Raw genomic sequence first — 23,450 nt, 5'->3', positions numbered from 1 at the left:
TGGTAGATGTATGAGAATGTAATAATTCATTCTTACAGTAGGATAAGTTAAAATGGCACTAATATGCTAGTATATATTTTCTGATTATATCCCCATAAGATACTGTACTTTAAACGACTCTCGCCTGTGTCAGGTTTGTTCATTAACTGGTTCTCAGTCTGTGTGTTTCACACCAGTATCTACTGTTGTTTGTGATGCTAAAGGTGATCAAGGAGCCACGGCAGCGCTCCCCTCGGTGGATCAGCACCAGCATTCCTCAGTCTGAGTGGGGTTCTCCTCTGGCTATGCTCAGCTCAGCTGAGTACCACGTCAACAACCTCCTGAGCCCCGTGCTGTTTCAGGAGGCCCTCAGTCTGGTGCCTGACAACGCTGTGGTGGTGGAGATCGCACCTCATGCTCTGCTGCAGGTACTTCCATCTAACGTGAAATACTGTATTCAATTATCACAGCTTCATGCTCTGTTTGTCTGTATTAGATCGACGTTTAAAAGGGGATTAGATTGCTGGTGCTTTTTACTTGATGGGGTCCTGAATATGTTTGTGGCCAGTTAATGGTTCCTAACTGATGGTAAATAAAGTGTAAAATAATAAATAATTTTTAAAAGAGGTCACTGCTCCCTGCAGAGCTTTACTATAAAAAGCGTTGCTTTTTTACAAAAGTTTTAATCAAATCCATATGTGTTCTGAGACCTTTAAAAAGAAGAGTAGTTATGTCTTTAAATTAGGTATTGAACCCTATTAGGTTCAACACCTAATTTAAGAATATTTGTTTAAGGATTTAAGGATTTATAGGATCTTAATTCCTAAATATTCTTAAAGGGGCAGTATTATTTAAAATGGACTTTCTGAGCTTTAAATGTGTTATAATGTTATTCCCTCATCAAAAACGTACATCTTCCTGTCCTCTAATGTATCTTATACAATCCATAATATGACATCATTGATCTGTGTCCCAAATAGATAATATATTACTCATACTTCATAATCAAATAAGATTATCCAGACACCCTTCTGAACAGTATGCACCAAGAAAACCATACTCTGTGTGTGCATGTCTGTGTGTCAGAGTGGTAACAGATAAACTGACCAGAGCCCGTTATCTGCAGAATGCCCCGTCTTGTCACCTCTTACCCAGCTGGCTGAATTTATCTAAAACACTGATTTTCACATATTTCTGTCCCCTTAAACTCACACTTAAAAAAGTAAATATATCCTTTGCACCGGTATCCAGACACTTCTTTTCCTGAATGACAAATTTTCTCCCTCAACAATGGTCAAGCTAATGGCTACAAACACTGTTATCAAAGACATTAGGCTTTTGTTTCAGAGGCATAGAAAATAGGAAAATAACACACCTTCCCACACATTTAGCACTGGAGCATACACTAATTGAGCTCTGCAAAAACCAGCAGCCGTGGAGTGTTTTGGAAAAGACGAAGTCAGAAACTGGGAGTAGTCATAGAGCATTCATTTCAGTACATTGATATTTTTATATATAAAAACATAAACAGTAAGAGGCAATGATATAATGTAGCAGAACACCAGGATTTCCACATAACTGAATCCACTATACATGTTCGATACAAAACAGAAAAAATATTTCAATACACCAGTATACATGGCATACCTTACTTTCTAAATTGATTGATCTTGGATTAGTACAGGTATAAATAATAACTAAACCAATGTTTTCCTCTTAGGCCATCCTTAAGCGCAGCCTGAAGCAAACATGTTCCATCCTTCCTTTAATGAAGAGAGGCCATGCTAACAACCTTGAGTTCTTCCTCTCAAACATTGGCAAAATCTACATGAATGGGTGAGTGAACGCCTCAAACATGTTGTGTTTTTTTACTGTTAGTATGACTTCTGGATTTGAACTTATTTTCTGCCTCCTAATTTTTGCTCTCACACCCTGGATTGTTTTGGTCTGAACTCTTTTAATTGCACTTGTTTAGGATCAACTTGGATGCTAACAGCCTGTACCCGGGGGTAAGCTGTCCTGTCCCAGTTGGCACTCCAATGATCTCTCCCTTAGTGCAGTGGGACCATTCCCAGGTTTGGGATATCCCCAAAGTAGAACATTTTTCCCACAGCTCAGGAGGATCTAAATCCGCTGCCGTCTATAATATTGGTAAAAATGCAGTTTTCGACTTCATTGCTTGTGTGCTCATTCAGATTTCTAATGACTCTTTTTTTTCACCATTGTCTCTCTTATTGAAACAGAGATAAACTCTGAGTCATCAGACAACTATCTCATTGAACACTGCATCGATGGACGCTTTCTCTACCCAGCAACGGGTTACCTTGTGCTGGCCTGGCGCACTTTGGTCAGGAGTCGTGGGGTTGTAATGGAATCCACTCCCATCAGCTTTGAGGATGTGAAGATCCACAGGGCTACCATCCTGCCAAAGACTGGTGAGAGACCAGGGCTCAGCATGGAGTCCAGTCATGGATTAATGACCCACTTATCCATGTTAAGCTGTTCACTGTGTCTCAGGGTGACACTGTGTCTCAGGTCCAATTCAATGCCATTTCCTCTTTTCAGGTCTGAACCATTTTCAGTAGTGATGAATCATTTATTAACCCATATAACAACCTAATAAACATCGGGAGACTGTAGTCAGTAAGAGTATAAGACACAATCAAAAGAGCGTTTTTATTGACTTAATTAGCATAAGGCCAATAAGTTGTGGATATTACTATTAAGTAAACAGCTTACGTAATAGTAATATACTTAGCTTTTAAGCTCAGTAAGCATAACTTTAAAGTGTCCCCTTCCTGTATAGACAAGACAACACTGCAAGTGTTAATCCTTGATGGAAGTATGTAATTTAGTTGAACATACTGAACAACAGGTGTTTTAGTGGAAACAAGGATCTGGTTCATTCACAAGTATCCAGCAACAGCCACATTCCCTTTCTGTGTGTTCTGATGATTCAGGATCCTACTTTCTCTGATGACGACTTGGAGTCAACAGGGTTGGTAGAATAGAGTCCAGACTATTTTCAGTTTTGCTGACTTCACTTTGAGTTTAAAAAAAAAAAAGACTTTAAGCACAAAACTCTTAAGTTTAAGTAGTTTTACAAGCTGACCTTTCATCAATTCATTCCCACATTGATGGTGCTAAGTACATAGCATTAGCTTCAAGTGTATACTGTTGTAGAAATCACCTTTATTTACCTTTGGGTTGCCTCAAAAAAGTCAAAGTGTTGATCTTTAAGAAGCTTCAACAATTTTGTAAACCATTCTTTTAATTTTATGTTTTCAAACAATGAGATCACCAGGAATTTTCAAACTTCTAGCTGCAGGTGCTGTAAAATGGGAGGGCCTTAGTGTTTGTGGACCAAATTCAGAAAATGACTCAGTTTATATTTTTATTCAAATGAATACTTAAAAAATAGATATTTTTTGTATCAGTTATGTCAAAATGTCTGCTATTTTGACAAATCTACCATCTTCAAAACTCTGTTCATTGCAGGCTCTGTTCAGCTGGAGGTGCACCTCATGCCAGCCACCAACAAGTTTGAGGTTTCAGAGAATGGAAACCTGGTTGTCAGTGGTGAGAACTTTTTGCATCTTCATATTTCCAACAAATACACACAATGAAAATATTTTACTTCTGTTTACATGTCATTTCAGGTAAAGTAAACATCCTTGAGGATGCAGACCTTCAATCATTCCATGTTCAAATAAATCAGAAAGGCGACAAAAAGAATGATTCCAACATGAAACTTAAGTTACATGACGTCTATAAAGAACTGCGACTGCGTGGCTACGACTATGGAAAGGCTTTCCAAGGCATCTTGGAGTCCAGCAGTGAAGGTAAAAAAGTATGCCAGCATTCTTTAGGATTTAAAAATTATTTTTTGTGATACACTGACTGATAATTTAAGAATAAAAGCATAGTGGTGGAAATAAATTCAAATATGCCATAAAGATCTAGCAGATGGGTCAGAGTTGTCTTAAGCCCATCCTGATTCTTCCCCTGTTTTAGAGCAACCTCATGGATGGTACAAGCCAGCCAAAGCCAGATAGTGCACACAAGTGATTTGATTGGCAGCAAACTGCATTTCTTGATTGGTTCATGGATTCCTCCTCTAATAAGGACATTTCAACCAATCCATGACAAGACCACAGTCGTAGGCGAGATGGCGTGCCATGTCAATGGTGGCAGATCCATTGATACAATAAACCTGCACTGGTACCAAAATATATCCAGTTTGGACTCTTCCGTCTTTGTGCTCAGCTTTCTTGTCTTTTATTGGTGCTTCCCAACCCTCTGCTAAACCTTATTTAAATGAATTTGTGATGGGCAGTTTTCTTCAGAACCCTAGAGGGATTTATGAGGAGATAATGGACTCATTTGAATCAGGTATACTGGAGCAAAAACACGTATAAGACGTCCCGGACATTGGACGCTGTGCACAAGGGTTTGGCTCCACAGTTTTTTACCCGTGGACAGAAGATTAGAGGAACATTTGTGACTCGATTAGACAAGTTCATTCTGCAAATGTTAATAAGAATTATGGTAGAAAATAAAATTTTCCACCGCGTACCTCACCATATCATGTTTGTTCTCTTTGCTTTCAGGAGACAGTGGAAAGCTGCAGTGGACAGGAAAGTGGGTGACCTTTCTGGACACCATGCTGCAGATGATGGTGGTCGGGCTACCAGGTCGCAGTTTGCGCCTGCCGACCAGAATCCGCTCAGTACGCATCGATCCTGCTGTCCACCTGGACAAAGTGTGCGAGTATACTGATGGACTGCAAGGTGAGTTTAACTGCTATGTTCAAACTTAATGCTTTTAAGTCTTAACTACGGGTGGTGACATGGACTTAACATTGTATCACAATATGTTGTGGTACTAATCTGAAGAACATTTACTACTTGTTTTTTATGTAATTTGTTTTACATGTTTTTAGGCTTTGACTGCATGGCTCAGAAATCACAGCATCACAAACACAAATACTGCTCTTGAAAAACACTCCCATTTGTAATCTGTCTGTTTAGGACACCTGACACATAAAAAACTGTGATTTGTATCACTGAACTGCACGCAGTAACTGGAATTGGTAATTTTTTCAAATTGACATTTATTGATATTATCATTGAACACACAGTGGAGAATTTAGTAGAAATAGCAATCATGATAAGCTGGATAGTTTTTGGGGGGTTAAATATAATTAATTAGAATTTACTGAGACAACAATAAATCAAAATTCGGTAACACTTTATTTGAAGGGGGGTGAATAAGACTGACATGACACCATCATAAACATGACATAACACCTGTCATGAACATGAATAAGCCTTCATGAATATTTATGACTGTTGTCATAAAGCGTCATTCGTAAATTATGACACTTTTAATACAAAGTTGACATTATTCAAAATGTCTTTGTTATGACAACTTGACATTAACCAAGAAATCATTACTGATATAAATTTGTTATAAAAGTATTACTGATTGCACTTTAAAAATTAGGTAACTTTATGTTATTAAAGGTAAAGTTTAAACAGTAATGATTTATTGGTTAATGATTATGAAAGTGTCATGACAGTCTGATTCACCCCCCTTCAAATAAAGTGTTACCCAAAATTCTTATCATAAAAAAATAAATGCTTAGCCCTGGTCTTCATATTAGAGGTGAACCAATAAATCACCTGTAATTGGTGAATTATTGGTTTGCTGCTGATACTTACATGTGACACACATCAAGTTCTACAATTATTCCCTGCCTGCCTCCTTTGTTGATGGATGTATTCATGTAAACCAGTGAAACGCTCTTAATCATGAGAATGTATGATTACATTTCTTTCTTTCTAAGTCCTTAACTCCTCTAGAAAGTCAGTGAATCTGACCAGTCAGTCAACCAACAGATTTTCTGGTTCTCTCCAGACAGAAGTTCAGCTGTTCATTTGTGTCTTGAAACCTGAGCTCGTCATTGACTGTTTCATTGCTGTAGCTGTTGATGTCCATGTGAGCCGCTGCCTGGACAGTATTGCTGCCGGCGGAGTCCAGATCTCCGGTCTGCACGCCACTGTGGCCCCCCGGAGACAGCAGCAGCAGAGCCCCCCCACCCTGGAGGAGTTTGTGTTTGTCCCACATGTGATGACAGAATGCCTGACAACCAATCAGAGTCTAACGGAGCAGCTGAACCTCTGCAAAGGTAGAATTGGTATATTAGTATGTTTGCGTGATGGTGTAGCTGATGGCTTTATCACAGAATATGATCAATGAAAAGCTTGAGTCACTCAACCATTCAGCTGTGCAAAACAGCTGATGGGCTTACTGCCTCCTCCTCGAAGCTGCAGTTTCCAAGTTTCCAAGCTTCTTCTGCCTCACAGAGCAGCCTACCGTACCTCCCCTACTCAGCTCCTTCAGACTAGCCATCAGCAATTGGCATCTGCTGAGCTCATTATACAAGCTGCTTCTCAGTGCATCGCTGGTGAAACAGTGGTAAACAGTTAATAGAGGAGCCATGTTGTGATGACTTCCTGAAGGCGGAGTTTCAGAAAGAGTAGGAGTTTTTAAAGACAGAGGCCCAATTTCAAGGTGTTAAATTACAAAGTCAAATCTTATATCAAATTTTATATCAATATATCATATTTGACATATACAGCATTTTCATAACAACAGAAGGTAACATAGTTATTTGATTGTACTTTAAAATGGCGCTATGTGCCTGGAAACCACTTAATGCTGCCTCTTTAAAGACTGGAATTGGAGAAGTCGTGGTATGATTTAATTCTACATCTTCTCTGCAGGTTTGATTCACACACTACAGCTGAAATTGGCTCCTCATGGTGTGAAGCTGGCCGTTCCTGGGTTACCCGGTGACTTGGCGGGTTCTCCGCCTGGCCAGGAGACGTCGGCGCCCTGCCTGCTGCGCCTGCTGAGCCTGCTGTGTGGCCTGGAGCTGAATGGAAACCTCCAGTCGGAGCTGGAGCAGGTCCTCGTCAAGGAGCAGGCCTGCCTGCTGCAGGACGGCCTGCTGCACGGCCTGCTGGGGGATCCCGTCCTCCGCCACTGCCTGGACATCAGCATGGAGAACTGTACGCCTGGGAGGATCAAAGTTCTAGAGGTAATATCTGAGATTTTCCTGGAAATGAGCAGTTTTCATTATGATCCATGCATACCATAACGTGTTCCTCTCTCTTACCCCCCTAGGCTTTTGCAAATGATGGCCAGCTTTTCTCCCGTGTGGTTCCCCTCCTCAACATTCAGCCGATGCTACATGTTGACTACACTGCCACAGCAACACGCCTGGATCTGCTGTCCGCCCATGAAGCTACGCTGGAGGAGCTTGCTGTGGCTTCAGCGCAGTGGGACCCCCTTAGCGAGCCGGCTCCTGGGAGGATGGCTGCCGGAGCGGACCTGGTGGTGTGTAACCATGCATGGGGTCCCCTGAGGACGGACCCCGGACAGCTGGTGGCTAACCTGGCCTCCGGGGCCAGAGAGCAGGGCTTTGTTCTGATCCACACCCTGCTGAAGGACCAGACTCTGGGAGAGACAGTAGCTTTTCTCACCAGCATCACCCAGGGCAACGAGCAACGTGGCCTGCTTTCACAGGTTCATGGAAAACATTTTATGATAGTAATGAAGTTGACGTCATAATAATAATGATTCATAAAAAATTAATAAGTAATCTAATAGAGCTTTTTCAAGAAGTTTCTTCCCTCTGATGACGACTTGCCGTGTTTTCTTTGTATTTCTCCATCCAGGCTGAGTGGGAAAGCGTGTTCTCTGAGGCCAACCTGGCCCTGGTAGCTGTTAGGAAGTCTTTCTACGGCTCCGTCATTTTCCTTTGCCGCTGCAAGTCTCCCAGCAAGCAGGCCGTCTACCTGCCTGTGGACAGCACCGACTTTCTGTGGGTGGAAAAACTCAAGGTAGGTTCCAGCCGGTTTTATTCCCTCAGGTCACTGATGTACCCTCATATCTGCAGATGTTTTCATTTGTTAGCTCTCCTGTCATGTTTCAGGATTTCACTTCACTTTTATGAAAAGAACATTTTCTGGATCCTGTTAAAAACAAAAAGCCAGATCTGTCTTTTTCTTTTTGTATCCATTGTAAGGTTTTTGGTTCTGTTTGTAGTAGAATTACAACCAAAGTATTACTGACCAGAGATACAGTGAAATGCAACCTCAATAATCTGACCAGGACTGTGGTCAGGATTCTGATCTGGTTCTGATCTAGTTTTAATCTGGTTCTGATGTGGTTCTGTGTACCAGGAGATCCTGGCGGATTCCTCGGACCAGGCTGTGTGGCTGACTGCCTCTCAGGCTCACAGTGGGATCATTGGGATGGTAAACTGTCTGCGGCAGGAGCCTGGGGGAGAGCGGATACGGTGAGGCAGATGATACCTAAGCTTGTTTTTTTTTATCTATCTGGTGCTAAATGTGTTTGTTTCTCCTTCTTTGTGCCCAGCTGCATGTTTGTGTCCAACCTGAATGGCTCCTCAGTGCCACCGAGCCTCCAGCCGGGTCAGAAGTCCCTGGACTCGGTGCTTGAGGCAGACCTGGTCATGAATGTGTTCAGAGATGGACAGTGGGGCACTTTCAGACACCAGCTTATCTCCCACGGTATCAGATTATTAAAACTTGCTTCATATAAATAACAGCAGTGATTTCTTCCACTGTTGCTCCCTGTATCCATAATATTAGGCTTACAGTAGTAATAGACATTCCTAATGTGTAACAGTAGCTTGGAAATGATGACCTTTTTCACAATACACCAAATTTAAAGAAACAGTTTTTGTTGCCCCTTCAGCTATTGTTTGTCTGTTTTCCAGACCTGAAGGAGGAGCTGACAGACTCTGCATTCATCAACGTGTTAACTCGAGGTGACCTGTCCTCCCTGCGCTGGATCGCCTCCCCCCACCTCCGCTCTGACCCCAGCGGCCCCTCCCTGCAGGCGTGTCATGTCTACTACAGCTCGCTTAACTTCCGAGACATCATGCTGGCTACCGGCAAACTGCCACCAGACGCTATCCCAGGTAGCTGTCAACATCCAGGTCTAAACCAGATCCAGACCTAAAAGATCATAAGGACCCATCTCACATTTACCGAAGAAAAGAACAGTTGAGATGTTGTGATGTAACTTTAACTAGGCCATTGATTCAGGAAGATCCTGTGACTGAATTTCAACATTTCTCCAAAGAAGAATGGGTCAAGATTTCTCCACAGAGATGTAAAAAGACCAGTTATGACCTAATGGCAGGTATTCCTGCATGGTGTTAGGATCAGTTATTAGTTCTAATAATAAGTTACCAATGTAACTTCATCACCAATGTGATGAAGTTCATCACTTTCTGGACATGTTCCTGTTGAACATGTCCAGAAAGTATTACTCTTACCTGCTCCATCTTGTCTGTATGCCTTTCCTTCAGAAAAGTCATTTTTCCTCCTTGTTGTCTGTTTAGGGGACATGGCTCTGCAGCAGTGCCTGTTGGGGATGGAGTTTTCTGGTCGTGATCCCAGCGGTCAGCGTGTCATGGGGCTGCTGCCCGCTAAAGGCTTGGCAACGGCTGTGGAGTCTGATAAACGATTCCTGTGGAAAGTTCCCCTCAGCTGGTTAGTGTCACTCCTGCTGCTAAATGTTAAACCACCAACTTTTCCAGTGGCTCTGTTTGACCTCCACTATGTTCTTTAAAGACCTGAATGAGGGGCTTATTTACTCCTGCTCACATAAAGGGTCTTATTATGTAGAATCCACGTTTTTGAGTCTTACATCATGTTATAATGTTATTCGCTTCTTAAAAACATGTCCAGACTGTTGCTCTGGGTATCCAGAGCAACAGTCTGCTCTGGGTAACACTCAGTGTGTACCTAGAGTGGGTACTCAGAAAGATATTCTTTCATGCATGTTTGAGGAATCATTCAGTTTCCCATGGCAACCAGTCAGGGATATATAAAAACTTCGTCACATAAAGCCTTTTCCACAAAACTCCTCATCTTATTGCACCTTCCCCTCTCTGCTCCTTCAGACTAGCAGTAGCAGCAATTAGCAAACACCTGGTGGAGTTGCGTGCCACAGGCCATTGACTGCATTTCCTCCTCTTCTTTCTCTGCCCTTCTTCCTATCTAGCTGTTAATGAATAAGGGTGACTAGTGCCACAAAAACCTTTAAAAGAAATTGGACTTTTGACCGGAAGTTTGCCATCCTGGAGGCAGTGAGCATGGGGGCGGGTGCTTTACTGCAGGAAGGCTGTTGCACTTCACAGAGTAATAACACACGGAACGAACATGATGTAGAAATACTGATGCAGCGTCTCAGTATATCAGCCTGGAAGTGAAGTTAAGGCTTGGTGACATTCAGGTCTTTAAAAGAGATGATGTCCCTCAGTACACCAGCAGATTAGTCATAAAGGGGCTAAAAATTGATTTTGGATATCCGAGCTGACCTAAAACAGGAACAGTTTACTCTGATCTAATGTCATAGTGTGGGGAAAAGGTTAATTTATTTTTACAGGACATGTAATTTTTCTCATGCCTGTGTGTTTTTGTGTGTGTGTGCTTGTGTGTGTCTGAGCAGGACAATGGAGCAAGCGGCCTCGGTGCCAGTGGTGTATGCCACAGCATATTACTCTCTGGTGGTGCGGGGCAGGCTCCGCCCCGGTGAATCCGTCCTGATCCACTCGGGCTCTGGAGGCGTTGGCCAGGCTGCCATCGCCATAGCACTCAGCAAGAACTGCAGAGTTTTTACCACCGTCGGTTAGTACACCATGCTCTGTCCTTCTGCCAAGTCTTCTGTTTGCATTTCTTTCTCTTTAATTATTTGGGGGGTTTTTTAAATTAAAAATTATTATTTATGCTACTATAGTAACCTCACAAGGCTCTGATGAATATCTTACTGTTTGGATTGACCAGGCTCAGCAGAGAAGAGGGCCTACCTGCAGGAACGCTTCCCTCAGCTGTCAGCAGAATCATTCGCCAACTCCAGGGATCTGTCTTTTGAGCAGCATGTTCTGCTCCACACAAAGGGCAAAGGTCAGCACCTTCCTCATGTTATCAAATCCTGTTAAGTACACCTAGCTCAACATCATTTATGTTATGCTGTCTGTGGAGTTTGGAAAATTGCTCATCTCCTAACATACATTGGAGAAAATAGTCATTATGAAATGGGTGTGACAAAATGCACTGAAAAAAACAAAGAATTAAAAAGTTTAGATGTATTAGCTCTGTTTTCACACAAAGGTCAAGAGGGTTCAAAAGACCTGCTTCATCACAATACATGAAGCTGAAATAGCATTTTATTCCACACATTGAGTCAGAGACCTAAAGATTATTTATTACCTTAAAATGGAATCAGGTTGAATGTGGGACTCGTCTCAGACTTCTGCTGTCAGTCGGTGATATTTACAGTAATCCACCTGGTTAACTTTTTATTTTCGTCACTTCCTAATCGCTGAAGATGCAGAGAGTTTAGTTTTCTTTTGTCTTCACTCACCTGCAGCAGAAATCATCAGCAATTTGGTTCCAAAGTTTGAGAGAGGAACCGAGTGAGGCATTATTCAGAGGTGAGGGCCACAGGTTGACCTGAGGGTGACCTTCACAGCTAAACCACAGCTGCCTGTTGACACATTCTTTGTTGGCAGCATCAGAGATAGGAGAGTGAGAGCAGCACCTCGTGAGCTGCACATGCCTCTCATGTATTGTGGTGGTTTCATGGTGACCAGAGGTGACTGATTGAAGGTGGCTGTCTGGGATTTCCTTCCTCCTTTTCCTATCCAGGCATTGCTTAGAGTTTTTAGGATTTCAGACAATGAGCCCTGGACTTCACCTTCAGTAGAAGAGAAACACACGATCTGTGTGTGCAGCAAAAGTGTAACAGTTGCAAAAAGCATAGGATTATCCCTTTAATCATTGACAAATAAATACACTTTCATAAAGCAGGCAGAGGGAGAAACAAACACTTCCAGACAGGTTTTCTCTCCTCAGTCTTTTGGCGAAGCGTAGAGCTGGACCACTGAGCACTTCCTTCTACACTTTCATTGGGTTCCATGACCTCATGTTTAGATGCACAATAAAGATACAGCAACTATATGGAATGCTGTAATATTGAGAAAATTTTGACACATATATAATTATTTTTATTTTTCAAAAACACACTGGGGTCTAACAGGACCAGAATCTGAGGCCAGGAGAATATTACTTTCAGCAGAACTGTTTCAGTCAGATCTGAAACCTCACTGAAACCCTCCAAACATGTCATTACTGTTTAGATGCTCACTCACTTAATTAGCTATTAGTATTTTAGGTAAGAAAGGAAGATTAGATACAGGTCTGGAATTTAGGTTTTTTTTTTTGGCTGTTAATTGTTGCAATTCCCCCCTTCAGCCTCCTAAGGCTGGCATAGCAAATACAGTAGACAATCAAATTCAGCACATTGAATTGGGATGAAAGTCCAATCTCTGTTATCTCTTCAGTGTAATTAGAATGTTATGTCCTGTATCAACTGTTTATGAAAAGGGAAAAAAAAAACATTGTTCTTGTGTTTTTCTGTATGAGTCAATAAGAAATCCCCACTCAGTCATGTTTTCTGCGTGTTTCAGGCGTGGATGTGGTTTTAAACTCTCTGGCTGAGGAGAAGCTCCAGGCTAGCATCCGCTGTGTCGCCCGACACGGACGATTCCTGGAGATCGGAAAATACGACCTCTCCAACAACAATCCACTGGGTCAGTATGGAAAGTTCTGACACTCCAAGTACAGTAAAGAATACAGTCAACTTATTGTTACTCATTACAAATGAGACGTGAGGGTCTGCCTGCGAAGGAAAGCTTGCTGGTGTTTGGCTAATTGTCAGGACTCTGAGCCGGTTGAGTGTCAGCTGTCTTGTTTTGGGCCGTCTACAGGTATGGCCTTGTTCCTGAAGAATGTGGCCTTTCATGGCATCCTGCTGGACGCTCTGTTCGAAGAAGGCAACAGGGAGTGGGAGGAAGTGTCCCAGCTGTTGAAGGAAGGCATTGTGGGAGGTGTAGTTCAGCCTTTAAGGACTACAGTTTTTCAGAGGGACAACGTTGAACAAGCGTTCAGATACATGGCTCAGGGAAAACACATCGGCAAAGTCGTCCTGCAGGTTGGTGCTCTTTGACTTTCAGAGATGCCAGAGCGGCGGGTTTTGGGAGAACTGTAGTTCATTTACTAATACTTTTGTCAGACTGTGTGTCATCTGGACATCGCTTGTCTTTACACAGATCCGTTCTGAGGAAAAGGGCGCAGCCGTTCAGCCTGCATCCCCGCTGCTTCTTCCTGCTATCTGTCGGACTTCCTGCCTTCCGTCCCACTCCTACATCATCACTGGTGGGCTGGGAGGCTTTGGCCTGGAGCTTGCTCAGTGGTTGATTGAGAGAGGAGCCTGCAAACTGGTGCTGACGTCTAGATCGGGCATCAGGAATGGTACGGCACAACAGAGGAAGCTAATATTCTTGAAAAAAGGAGACAAAAACAGAGTTCTCTGTTTGTGAAGATCAGAGATCACAGGGCTCCATCCACATCCTGAAATGTGCATCACAATGAAACCCACTAACCTGATCTTCCAATTAGAGTAGAACAACAAGGAGTGAAGATGCACATGTAATTAGTTTGTTGTTCTGCCTGATCTTGTGTCAGGTTACCAGGCAAAGCGGGTCGATGAGTGGCAGAAGCAGGGCGTGAACGTTCTGGTATCCACGAGCGACATCAGCACCCTGAAGGGGACGGAGAATCTGATTGCTGAGGCGTGTGCACTGGGCCCAGTGGGTGGAGTCTTCCATCTCGCCATGGTAACACCCACTGTCAATTTCATCTATTTCTTCATGTTGCAGGCCTGATAATTAGCTGTGTATGTTCAGAGTGTGTATTTATGGTTGATGGTCCAACTCTGGCCACCATTACAGCAGATGGTTCTCTGACCAGCAGTCCCACATGAAGTCTACATGGATTTGACATTTTCACTAAGTTTGTCTGTTGTTTCATTTTGACTATATTTATCATTTCATTTGTAAAACTATTAGAATAGACTGAATTACAGAGTATTCAATGGGAAAACTAATATAGTTTCTCCAGCCTTAGTTGAGTCATTTGGGTGCTGCTAACTACGATGCTACCTTGTTTTAAAATGTGGTTAGCTACTGTACTTTGCAGAAGCATTAAGGATGTTTGTTAAATGAACAAATTCTTAACTTGACTATTGCTTCGAAGTTTAAACATTTAATTCAACAAACGGCACAAAGCAAAAATCTACATCAAAATGAGCTGTTTGGCCTCTGATTTCACAGATACAAGGAGGGCAGCTCTGATGGTTCTGTTTAAATCTGTCTGGCTGTAAAGTTAGAAAAAGAGAGATGTTAGATTAGGGGATACAAACCTTGCTCAGTATGATGATGGAAGAGGTGGTTTGAACTTCCTCCATCTATCTCTTAGTTCAGATGTTATTTGAGCTGTGAAGATGCTAATCAGCTGGTACCAGTTGTTTATTAAAACATTACCAGTATCTTGTTGCCAAACTTCTGGATCATAATAAATGTTCAGTAGTAAAAAGTAAGAGGAAAAATCATTTCAGCTGCACAGCATCCAAAACCAGAGGGAATATTTTTCCAAACATGACTAAAACATATGAACTAAAGTTTACAAAATAAGCAAATCAGAACTAACTTAAACATCTACTCTTACATGCTGCCACCATAAGCAGTGCAATTGTGGAACCTAGTGTTCATAGGAGAGGGAAAATGTTTCCAGGTAGATTATTTTTGAGGGGAAGGTAGATGTTTGATCTGTTTGTATAGTTCTTTAAAATGTTATTTTTTTATTTTCTGCTTTTCAGTGAAACTCTTGCTTTGTGATCCTCAGGTATTGAAAGACGGCATGCTGGAGAATCTGACGCCGGAGCTATTCCTTGATGTCAGCAAACCAAAATGCGACGGCACCATGAATTTGGACAAGTAAGATGTTTAGTCGTGCTTCACTGCATCACTTTGTATTTTGAAGAAGGTTGTTTTTTCTTTGGTCTTCTCTGTTCCTCTTTGCTGATTCAGTAATATCTGATTTATTTCCAATGTCTCCCTAGAGTGACAAGAAAGTTTTGTCCAGACCTCAGCTACTTCGTGGCTTTCTCCTCGGTTAGCTGTGGCCGTGGAAACGCTGGCCAAAGTAACTATGGTTACGCCAACTCGGTGATGGAACGTGTGTGTGAAAAGCGGCGCTTTGATGGATTGGCTGGATTAGCAGTTCAGTGGGGCGCCATTGGAGATGTAGGTGTGGTGCTGGAGACGATGGGTGGAAACGATGTAGTGATCGGGGGTACCCTACCCCAACGCATCACTTCCTGTCTGGAGGTGCTGGACTTCTTCCTGCACCAACAGCAGCCGGTCATGTCCAGCTTTGTGCTGGCAGAGAGAATAACGGTGAAGAGTGAAGCAGGGGGTCAGAAAGACCTGGTGGATGCTGTCGCTCACATTCTTGGTAAGAATCAAAAAAATATTTGGTGAATAATTCTTGGAAATATTAAAATGGCTTTTGATTCCCACAATTTGTTTTGAAAAACAAAAAACAAAAGTCCATGTTTTTGTGGCTTTCGTTCACAGGCGTACAGGATGTGAACTGTCTGAACGCTGACTCCTCATTAGCTGACTTGGGCCTGGACTCTTTGATGGGTGTTGAGGTTCGCCAGACTCTGGAGCGAGACTACGACATCGTGATGGCCATGAGGGAGATCCGCCAGCTCACCATTAACAAGCTGCGGGAGCTGGCCAAGAGCAAGGCAGAAGGAACAAACGGTATGTTCCTTCTGCTGAAGTCATTTAAGCAGGTTAAGTGGTGGAGAAAGTTAGTACGGAAGGAAAGACAAGTTTTATTGTTTAGCACCATCCAACAAGCTTTACAAGAAATTAAAAATCATAAAATAAATTTAAAAAAATCAGAAGTTTTGCCCGAACAGAGAGCTTCATTTAAACCATCACTTTAAATTAAAATTTCACCTTTTTAGGTGAACATTTAATCTTTACTTTGGCAGAAAATGCAAAATGCTCACATGCAAGTAATCTAACTCTGTCATCTACACAGCAGTTAAATCCTCTCTCTGATCTTTACATGAATACCATCACAGTTCAGTCACACACCAAGTGACTAAAGAGCAGAGGACTGAGCACACATCCATGAGGAGCTCAGTTTGATTTGAGGCTGTTGGAAAGTCAGAGTTAGACTTTCATTCATTGCAATAAAACAGACGTTACACAGTCATCTATTTACACAGATTGCTGTGTAAATAGATGAAGAAAACCAAATCTCATGTGTAAGATGATCCTACAATGATCATAGTTATTTTTTTAATAATTACAGCGTTCTCAAAATATTATTAAAAATTGTGTCCAAAGCAATTCCTTGTAAAAGTTTAATAACTAGGGATGCATTGATTGCAGTTTTCTAGCCAATCACCAATCTTTTAAAAGCCTGACTTGCTGATTCAGATTTTGCCTAATACAGATTTTTTTTTTTGTCTAAAAACTTTGGTAAGTTGGCGGCAGTGATTATTGTTGCCCATACGGAATCAGGCGTGATCTGGTGGATTGGTCAGTCAGTCACTGCAGTGACTGATTTTCAGAGCTTTACTGAGGCAGGTAGGATCAGCAAATAAGACGTCATGCAAGTATTGACCAATTGCTGATTTCCCAAAATTAAGGAAACTGGAGCCAATTTATCAACTGGCTGATTAATTGGTGCGTCTCAATTTATAACCCTTTAAATTTTTTCCTGTTTTGTGAAGGTACAGTCACAGACTTCAGTGTGTTTTAGGGGGACCTTAACAGGAGCAATCAACACAAAACAAACACATGTAACACTTTCCCTCCACTTCACAAATCTGTGCTACATAGTGCAGGTCCATCATGTAATATCCAAATAAAACATTAAAAGTTTGTGATTGTAATAAAAAAAAAAACTTTTGCAAGGCTCTACATACAGACAGCAGAGCAACAACAACTCAGTTGGATCTGACTTTCTGATCTTCAGTCTCCTCTGTCTGTGACACAGACAGTCATTCCTTTTCTCTCTCTCCTAATAATATCTGCAGAATGCAACCAGACCAAAGCCATGAAGGATCCAGCTCGCTCCGTTTTGGGGTCTGATGTGACCCAGGTGCTGGTGGACCCCAGCGGCCCCACTGTGATCCCACTCAACAAGGCTCAGAGCCAGGAGAGGCCCCTGTTCCTGGTCCATCCCATCGAAGGCTCCATCTCTGCGTTCAGGACGCTGGCCTCCAAGCTCAGCATGCCCTGCTTCGGCTTACAGTGCACCAAAGGTACACCGACATCATGCCTCGTTTACTGTGTGAATATGGAACTACGCCTGAACTGATTGGCTGTAAAGTGAAAATAATATGAAAACATGATCCTCTCCCATTGTGAACTCTTTCTTTACTATTCTGGGAGTTTATTTATTAATGCACAGCCATGTCAAGGAGCTACTGAGTCATTTTAATTAAGTTAAGGGTCCAGTTTCTTCTGCAACATTTTTCTTTATTAGGCAAAGTTCTGGTGCCTGGATAACGTAGCCTGACTAAACCCACTGATCCCAGTCTGCTCCTGTTCTCCTCCCAGCTGCTCCTCTGGACAGCATCCAGGCTCTGGCAGCGTACTATGTGAACTGCATCAGGCAGCTGCAGCCAGACGGGCCGTACCGGATCGGGGGATACTCCTTTGGTGCCTGTGTGGCCTTTGAAATGTGCTCCCAGCTGCAGACCCTCAACCACAGTGTGGAGCATCTGTTCCTGTTCGATGGCTCACATTCCTATGTGGCAGCTTACACACAGGTCAGAGGAAAGAACCAGTACACACACGCGCATACACACACACACACACACACACACACACACACACACACACACACACACACATACTGATCTCTTCTGTAGTTGGATTTCAACTATAGAAGATAATTTCAGAAAATACTTGACAGAGAATGAGATGGAGATTATTTTACTATAGGTTTCCCCCCTAATTTAATTATTTCTATTTGTTAAAAATCAAAATAATATCAGACCTTTTTTAAGCTGTTGGTTAAAGCCCAGAGGATGATGTCATCGCTTTGTAAGTTTTCACATCTGTGTTAAATCCCTCCTTTCATTATTCATTAACAGATACAATGTTAGTAATAATTGTCTTTGATCAGAGACTTTTTCAAATTTGCTGCAACACAGACTGCTGCAGGAGATCTTTCCTGCCCACAACCATCTCCAGCTACAATAACTATTTGAAGAGTTTTGAATTAATATGAGCTAAAGCAACATTTAATATTCCTTTGGGCTCAATAAAGAATTTTTGAATTGATTTGAATTAATTCTACCTGAGCTGAAAAAGGAAATGTTTAGTCTAACATAATGCCAGACTGTGACAGTAGAACGATCAGTGGATGTGACCAGTGCTTTTAATCTGGGTTTCTCAGTGAATGATGTCATAATGTGTTTATTGCAGAGCTACAGAGCCAAGCTGACTCCAGGCAAAGAGTGTGAGGCTGAAACGGAGGCCATGTGTGCATTCATCCAGCAGTTCACAGGCATGGAGTACAACAAGGTACTGGATCTTCTGACACACAGACGCTCACTAACACTATTGATTCATTGCCTATTAATCATTTTCTCATTATTTGTGAGAACAGTGAAATTAAGAAAAAATAAAACAATCAGGAAATCTGTAGTGCGTGTAAACTCTGCCATCTTGTCAGCAGCAGTTTGAGGTGAAAGGTAGAATTGAATTTATTACTTGAGTGTGTTTTTGCAAAAAGATTGAGTTGCTCAGAATACACAACTTAAAATGCACATGGAGCAACAATCAGACTGTCTTCAGAAGTCTTCAGAACTACAATATGGTTGCATACTTGTGGCAACCATATTGCATATACTTAATATATTAAAGCCACAAGTTGCATACTTGTGGCTTTAATATATTAAGATATCAATATAAGCTACCTATGTAGCTAGCTGTCTATCTAGCAGCTAGATAGACAGCTAGTTGCTATAAATATAGTGCTATATAGCACTATATTTAGCTATATAGTGCTATATAGCACTATATAGCTAAATGGCTATATAGTGTTAAGAGAGGAAAAATTCTTGAACTTTAAAAACCTTTTGACTCGTTAAATCCTCTCTTATGCCCGGGTTCAGAAAAATGCTGTGCGCAAAGACTGAGTTCACGCAGAGATAACGGCGTCACAATAATCAGCATTTATTCAAGACAGATGCATACTATGACCAGACAAACACATCACATATCATCAGAAACCTCAGAGCACAAACAACACATGAATTTACCTGAGCGAGAAAGACAAAAGATGGAAACGACAAACAAAAAGCAAAGACGTCTTTGGAGAAGTTGCAAGCGCAAAATCTGATTTGTTACTTCTGTGTAGAAAGTTTTATCTTCTTTTCTTTAATTTATTCAAACAAGGCGTATCTTTGCTCATCCAACCAGGAGCTATCTCTGACCCTCTATCTGAAGCCTAAAACCCCTGCCGTGTTTACGGCCTTTCACAGATGAGTGTGAAAAGCTGGAGCTTCCACTGTATTGTTTTCCCACAGACAAAAGGCAGTTCAAACGATCCTAGCAAACCATCTGCTGTAACTACAAGCAAATTAAAGGTCAATAGGCCAGAATAAGTTACTGATTTAAAACCACAATTTAGGCCATTTGAATCTAGACATGTTAAGTTTTAAAACTTAGCTTATTTTAAATTTATTTTCTCAACAATAGCTAGAAAATAGCTTTGTAGCTGTTTAGCTAGCAGACTGTGACTGACTAAACTGGACATGTTTACAGCATAAAGAGATTAATCAGGAGTCATATCAGCTGTTCTGTTTGTTCCTGTCTTACTGCAGCATTTTGGACAAACTGAAGTTGATCAATGGCCTTTTTTTTTGCTAATACATCCAGATTTATCTATCGTTCTCCTGTATTGTGCTGCAGCTCTACAAACTTCCTGCATTTCAAATGTTGTCTTTGAACTCTGGCTTTTCTTTAAATTTAGGACTAATTCTAATTGTCAAAAAATTTTCAAGCATAGTTTTGGTGCCTGGATAACGTAGCGTGAAAAACACACTAAGAAAGAGAGAGAAAATGTATTGATGTTGAAATATTCTGTTAGTATTGTTCCTACAATACTAACACAGGCGCAGTGGCGCAAAAAGTGGGTATGCAGCGCATGCAATGCATAGGGGCGCAACACCAGAGGGGGCGTCAAAACCCCGTGTGGAGGGGGCGGCGCCCCAATGATGCCTTCGCATACACTTCACCGCGCCCTTACGCTCCTTCACCTCGCACACATGTAAATGTAAATGTAGCGAGTTTTACCTTTCACGTGTCTTTGTCTGGGGAGAGGGGAGTTAAAATATACGATCGCTCATACGGATAGAGCGACCGTATGTTTTCTAAGCTCCTTCACCCTTTTGGGCGGGGTTGGTGGGGGTGGCACCGATTTATGTTTTCGCATCCACCTGAATAATATGAAGTTGCGCCCCTGCACAGGCGTATAAAACTTCTCATGTAGTGTTTTTCAACCATCTTTTTTTTTTTGACTTGGTGTGAAATTAATATTTATTTTTGCTTGCATAGTGCATGAAAGTAACTCATTTTGCTATAACATTTAGAGGTAGTTCAGACCCAACAAATCAGTCTGAGCCGTTTTGTCCTCTGCTCTCTGGTTCCAAAGCTGCTGGAGCGCCTGCTCCCGCTGTCTGACCTGCCGGCACGCGTCAGGGTGGCGGTGGACCTGATCACCTCCAGCAACAAGAACATCAGTCGTGACCTACTTGACTTTGCGGCTTCCACCTTCTACCACAAGCTAAAAGCTGCTGACGGATACATACCTGCGACTAAATACCATGGCAACGTTGCGTTATTACGCGCCAAAACCAGCAGTGAATATGAACAAAATCTGGGAGAGGACTATAAGCTAAATGAGGTAACTGATACATTCATGGTCATTATTATTACCAAGAAATGTTCACATATTGATCTCTAATCTTATTTTTTGCAACAGGTTACCCATAATTAATGACCCTGCATGGATGACATGATTTTAAATCCCTTAGCAGACTCTAACATGTTCTCATCATGTGCATGTTATGAATGTTTGTAAGATTGTAGATTATGGTAGAATAAATATGGAAGTGTCTTTTTCACATTTTCTATAATTAAAATGTATCTTAAGCATCCATATTCTCCAGACATGGTAAAAAAAAACCTCAGGCTGTTATGACTGTACAAACGTGAACACATTTCCTGACTATTGTCTTTACCCTCCACTTTCACTCACAGCTGACCTATGAACCTAAAACAACCTAAAACCAGATCCAGCCCTAAACACCTCAAAAAACACCCTTCTGAAAACAATCTAGAAAATATCGAAAACTAAATGTTTTTCCCCTTGTTATGAGTGAAAAAGAGTCTGCAATTTGGAACTAATATATTTTTTTTAAATCAAAATTGAAGAATTATTTACTTGAAACAAGCTTCTTTATATTGCTGAGAAGTTTCAGTGGATCATAAAGCCGGTCCTCCATACCCGACCCTGCATGTGGCTCCCAATGAATGGTTGATTCTCAGGCTCCTGCAGCATCTTGGTGGCTGCAGAGAAGCCAGGTTTGGTGAAACAGAGACGCATCCAAAACATGCAGAGGGGATGTGGTGGTGGGGGGTGGGGGGACTGGATGCCCGGCTTCAGGAGCCGCTGGACTGAGGTGTTTGCACCAGAAACTAGAGATTTGTGTTTTGGCAGAGTAACCTGAATCGTTCAAATGAAGCTTCGATTCTCTCTCTGCTGAATTGCTGACAGGATCTAAATCTCAGGTCTCTTTCTCAGGTCTGCGATGGGAAAGTGTCGGTTTACGTAATTGAAGGCGATCATCGCTCTCTCCTGGAAGCAGAGGGAGTGGACTCCATCAGCAGCATCATTCAGAACTCGTTGGCTGGACCACGAGTCACCCCAAAAGAAGGCTGACCCCCCTCCCGTCTTACCCCACCCCCTCTCCACTTTTAAACCACAAGCTGCACCTTAACACCACCTCCACTGGGTTCCCACAACATCCCACTTCTATCATTTTGATTTCAGGATCTGTAGGTTTAACTCTGTTTGATGAAGCGTTTCCAAAACTGAAGGTGTAGCAACTCTTAGTAGTGGGAAAAGCAAGACGGTTTTTTCACTGCTGACATTTTACTACTGCAATTTGCTCAGTTACATGTTGCTGTGTTGCTATTCATCACCATTTAATGCACATTTGTTCCCCTGGAGACACTAAAACACTGAGAAACGTTTCCTTTTGTGTTTTCGTGGGGACGACTTCATCTGCAGCATCCCTCCACACACAAAAACATGATGGCTTATTTTTCCTGAAGGTACGCTTCTGTGCTCTTATTACTGTAATAATGAATACTCGATTATAATTTTGAGAGAGAAATGACCAAACTAATTTTGATGAGTAGAAGCTGATACAAGCTGATATTGAGATGTAGTGAGTTTATACAAAAGGTATGTTTTTTTTTTCTTTTTCTTTTTATTAACATTACGTTGATTCTCATGAAGTAGAAATGTGTTTTCTTATTTGAAGAACAAACGGAGTTCTGCTTGGAGCCTCATGGGACTGCAGTGAATCCTACCGAGCTGGATGAGTGTCTGTGTTAACCAAGCAGCTCCATGGTTCTCAAACCTTAAACATCTTTAGTTTTCATTAGTTCTGCTGGAGCGACGTGTGAGTTGGCTTCCACTGCTGTAATCTGATCTGTTTACCGACTTAAAGCATTTAGAACTTCCTGTACTGTAGCTGAATGTCTCCTTCTCTACACTGATGAAAACTTTAACTCAAGCGGTCTCACTTGGTGGAAACGGCGAGTTAGTAATGAAACACTGAATAATTCCGTGGTGTGGATGATAAACTGTTTACTGTTCAGTTCTGTTTCCTGACCTCTGAGACCTCAGAGGTCAATGAAGGGTCAGGTGACTGCAGTGAGTGAAGTAATGAAGCTTCTTTTTCTTAGAAATATTTCCAATGTTTAAAATAAAAGAACAATAACAGCCTCTGAGTGAGCATGATGTCTGTGTGCAAATCTTGTCCTGAATGAGTTCAACAAATGAAAACTCCATGCAGATATGATACAATAAGACAGAACATGAGTTCATTCACATAATCAGCTGCTCAAGCTGACTAACGGAAAGGTAGTAAACACTATAATATACTAGCTGGTACTGTACAAATGATCAGTGTAACTTATTTATCATTTGTGCCAGAGCAGCAGCCACATCTCATATTGCATATGCAGTATGTTTTTCTTTATTGCATTGCACAGAAGCACCACAGGGCTCTGTACTCACCATTCCTCTTCTCTCTACACTTCAGACTTCCAGCACAAATCTGACTTATCTACAGAAAAACTGATGACTCTGCTGATGTCGGGTGAATCAGAGATGGACAAGAAGCCGAGTACA

At 41.8% G+C, this 23,450-nt stretch overlaps 1 protein-coding gene across 2 annotated transcripts in view; it reads left to right on the top strand.

The window, feature by feature from the left end:
• The window catches only part of fasn (fatty acid synthase), a 47,381-nt gene extending 24,324 nt beyond the window's left edge, over positions 1 to 23,057 (top strand). For both annotated transcript variants that reach the window (XM_015058150.1, XM_015058148.1), the window contains exons 14-42: positions 204 to 407; positions 1,700 to 1,815; positions 1,955 to 2,130; positions 2,223 to 2,414; positions 3,478 to 3,558; positions 3,639 to 3,821; positions 4,590 to 4,769; positions 5,966 to 6,169; positions 6,768 to 7,084; positions 7,171 to 7,572; positions 7,725 to 7,889; positions 8,232 to 8,347; positions 8,428 to 8,582; positions 8,792 to 8,995; positions 9,422 to 9,572; positions 10,534 to 10,712; positions 10,869 to 10,988; positions 12,554 to 12,676; positions 12,854 to 13,077; positions 13,196 to 13,397; positions 13,611 to 13,762; positions 14,829 to 14,920; positions 15,046 to 15,440; positions 15,563 to 15,754; positions 17,047 to 17,274; positions 17,573 to 17,784; positions 18,446 to 18,544; positions 20,679 to 20,930; positions 21,831 to 23,057. In XM_015058150.1, coding sequence (XP_014913636.1) covers positions 204 to 407; positions 1,700 to 1,815; positions 1,955 to 2,130; positions 2,223 to 2,414; positions 3,478 to 3,558; positions 3,639 to 3,821; positions 4,590 to 4,769; positions 5,966 to 6,169; positions 6,768 to 7,084; positions 7,171 to 7,572; positions 7,725 to 7,889; positions 8,232 to 8,347; positions 8,428 to 8,582; positions 8,792 to 8,995; positions 9,422 to 9,572; positions 10,534 to 10,712; positions 10,869 to 10,988; positions 12,554 to 12,676; positions 12,854 to 13,077; positions 13,196 to 13,397; positions 13,611 to 13,762; positions 14,829 to 14,920; positions 15,046 to 15,440; positions 15,563 to 15,754; positions 17,047 to 17,274; positions 17,573 to 17,784; positions 18,446 to 18,544; positions 20,679 to 20,930; positions 21,831 to 21,968 — 5,454 coding nt within the window. In that variant the 3' untranslated portion in view covers positions 21,969 to 23,057. The remainder of the gene's footprint in view (positions 1 to 203; positions 408 to 1,699; positions 1,816 to 1,954; positions 2,131 to 2,222; positions 2,415 to 3,477; positions 3,559 to 3,638; positions 3,822 to 4,589; positions 4,770 to 5,965; positions 6,170 to 6,767; positions 7,085 to 7,170; positions 7,573 to 7,724; positions 7,890 to 8,231; positions 8,348 to 8,427; positions 8,583 to 8,791; positions 8,996 to 9,421; positions 9,573 to 10,533; positions 10,713 to 10,868; positions 10,989 to 12,553; positions 12,677 to 12,853; positions 13,078 to 13,195; positions 13,398 to 13,610; positions 13,763 to 14,828; positions 14,921 to 15,045; positions 15,441 to 15,562; positions 15,755 to 17,046; positions 17,275 to 17,572; positions 17,785 to 18,445; positions 18,545 to 20,678; positions 20,931 to 21,830) is intronic.
• The last annotated feature ends 393 nt before the right edge of the window (positions 23,058 to 23,450 follow it).

The sequence above is a fragment of the Poecilia latipinna genome, unplaced genomic scaffold (genome assembly GCF_001443285.1).
Source record: "Poecilia latipinna isolate Pla-1442-1.1 unplaced genomic scaffold, P_latipinna-1.0 Scaffold1520, whole genome shotgun sequence".
Lineage (NCBI taxonomy): Eukaryota > Metazoa > Chordata > Actinopteri > Cyprinodontiformes > Poeciliidae > Poecilia > Poecilia latipinna.
This window is presented reverse-complemented; position numbering and strand designations above follow the sequence as displayed.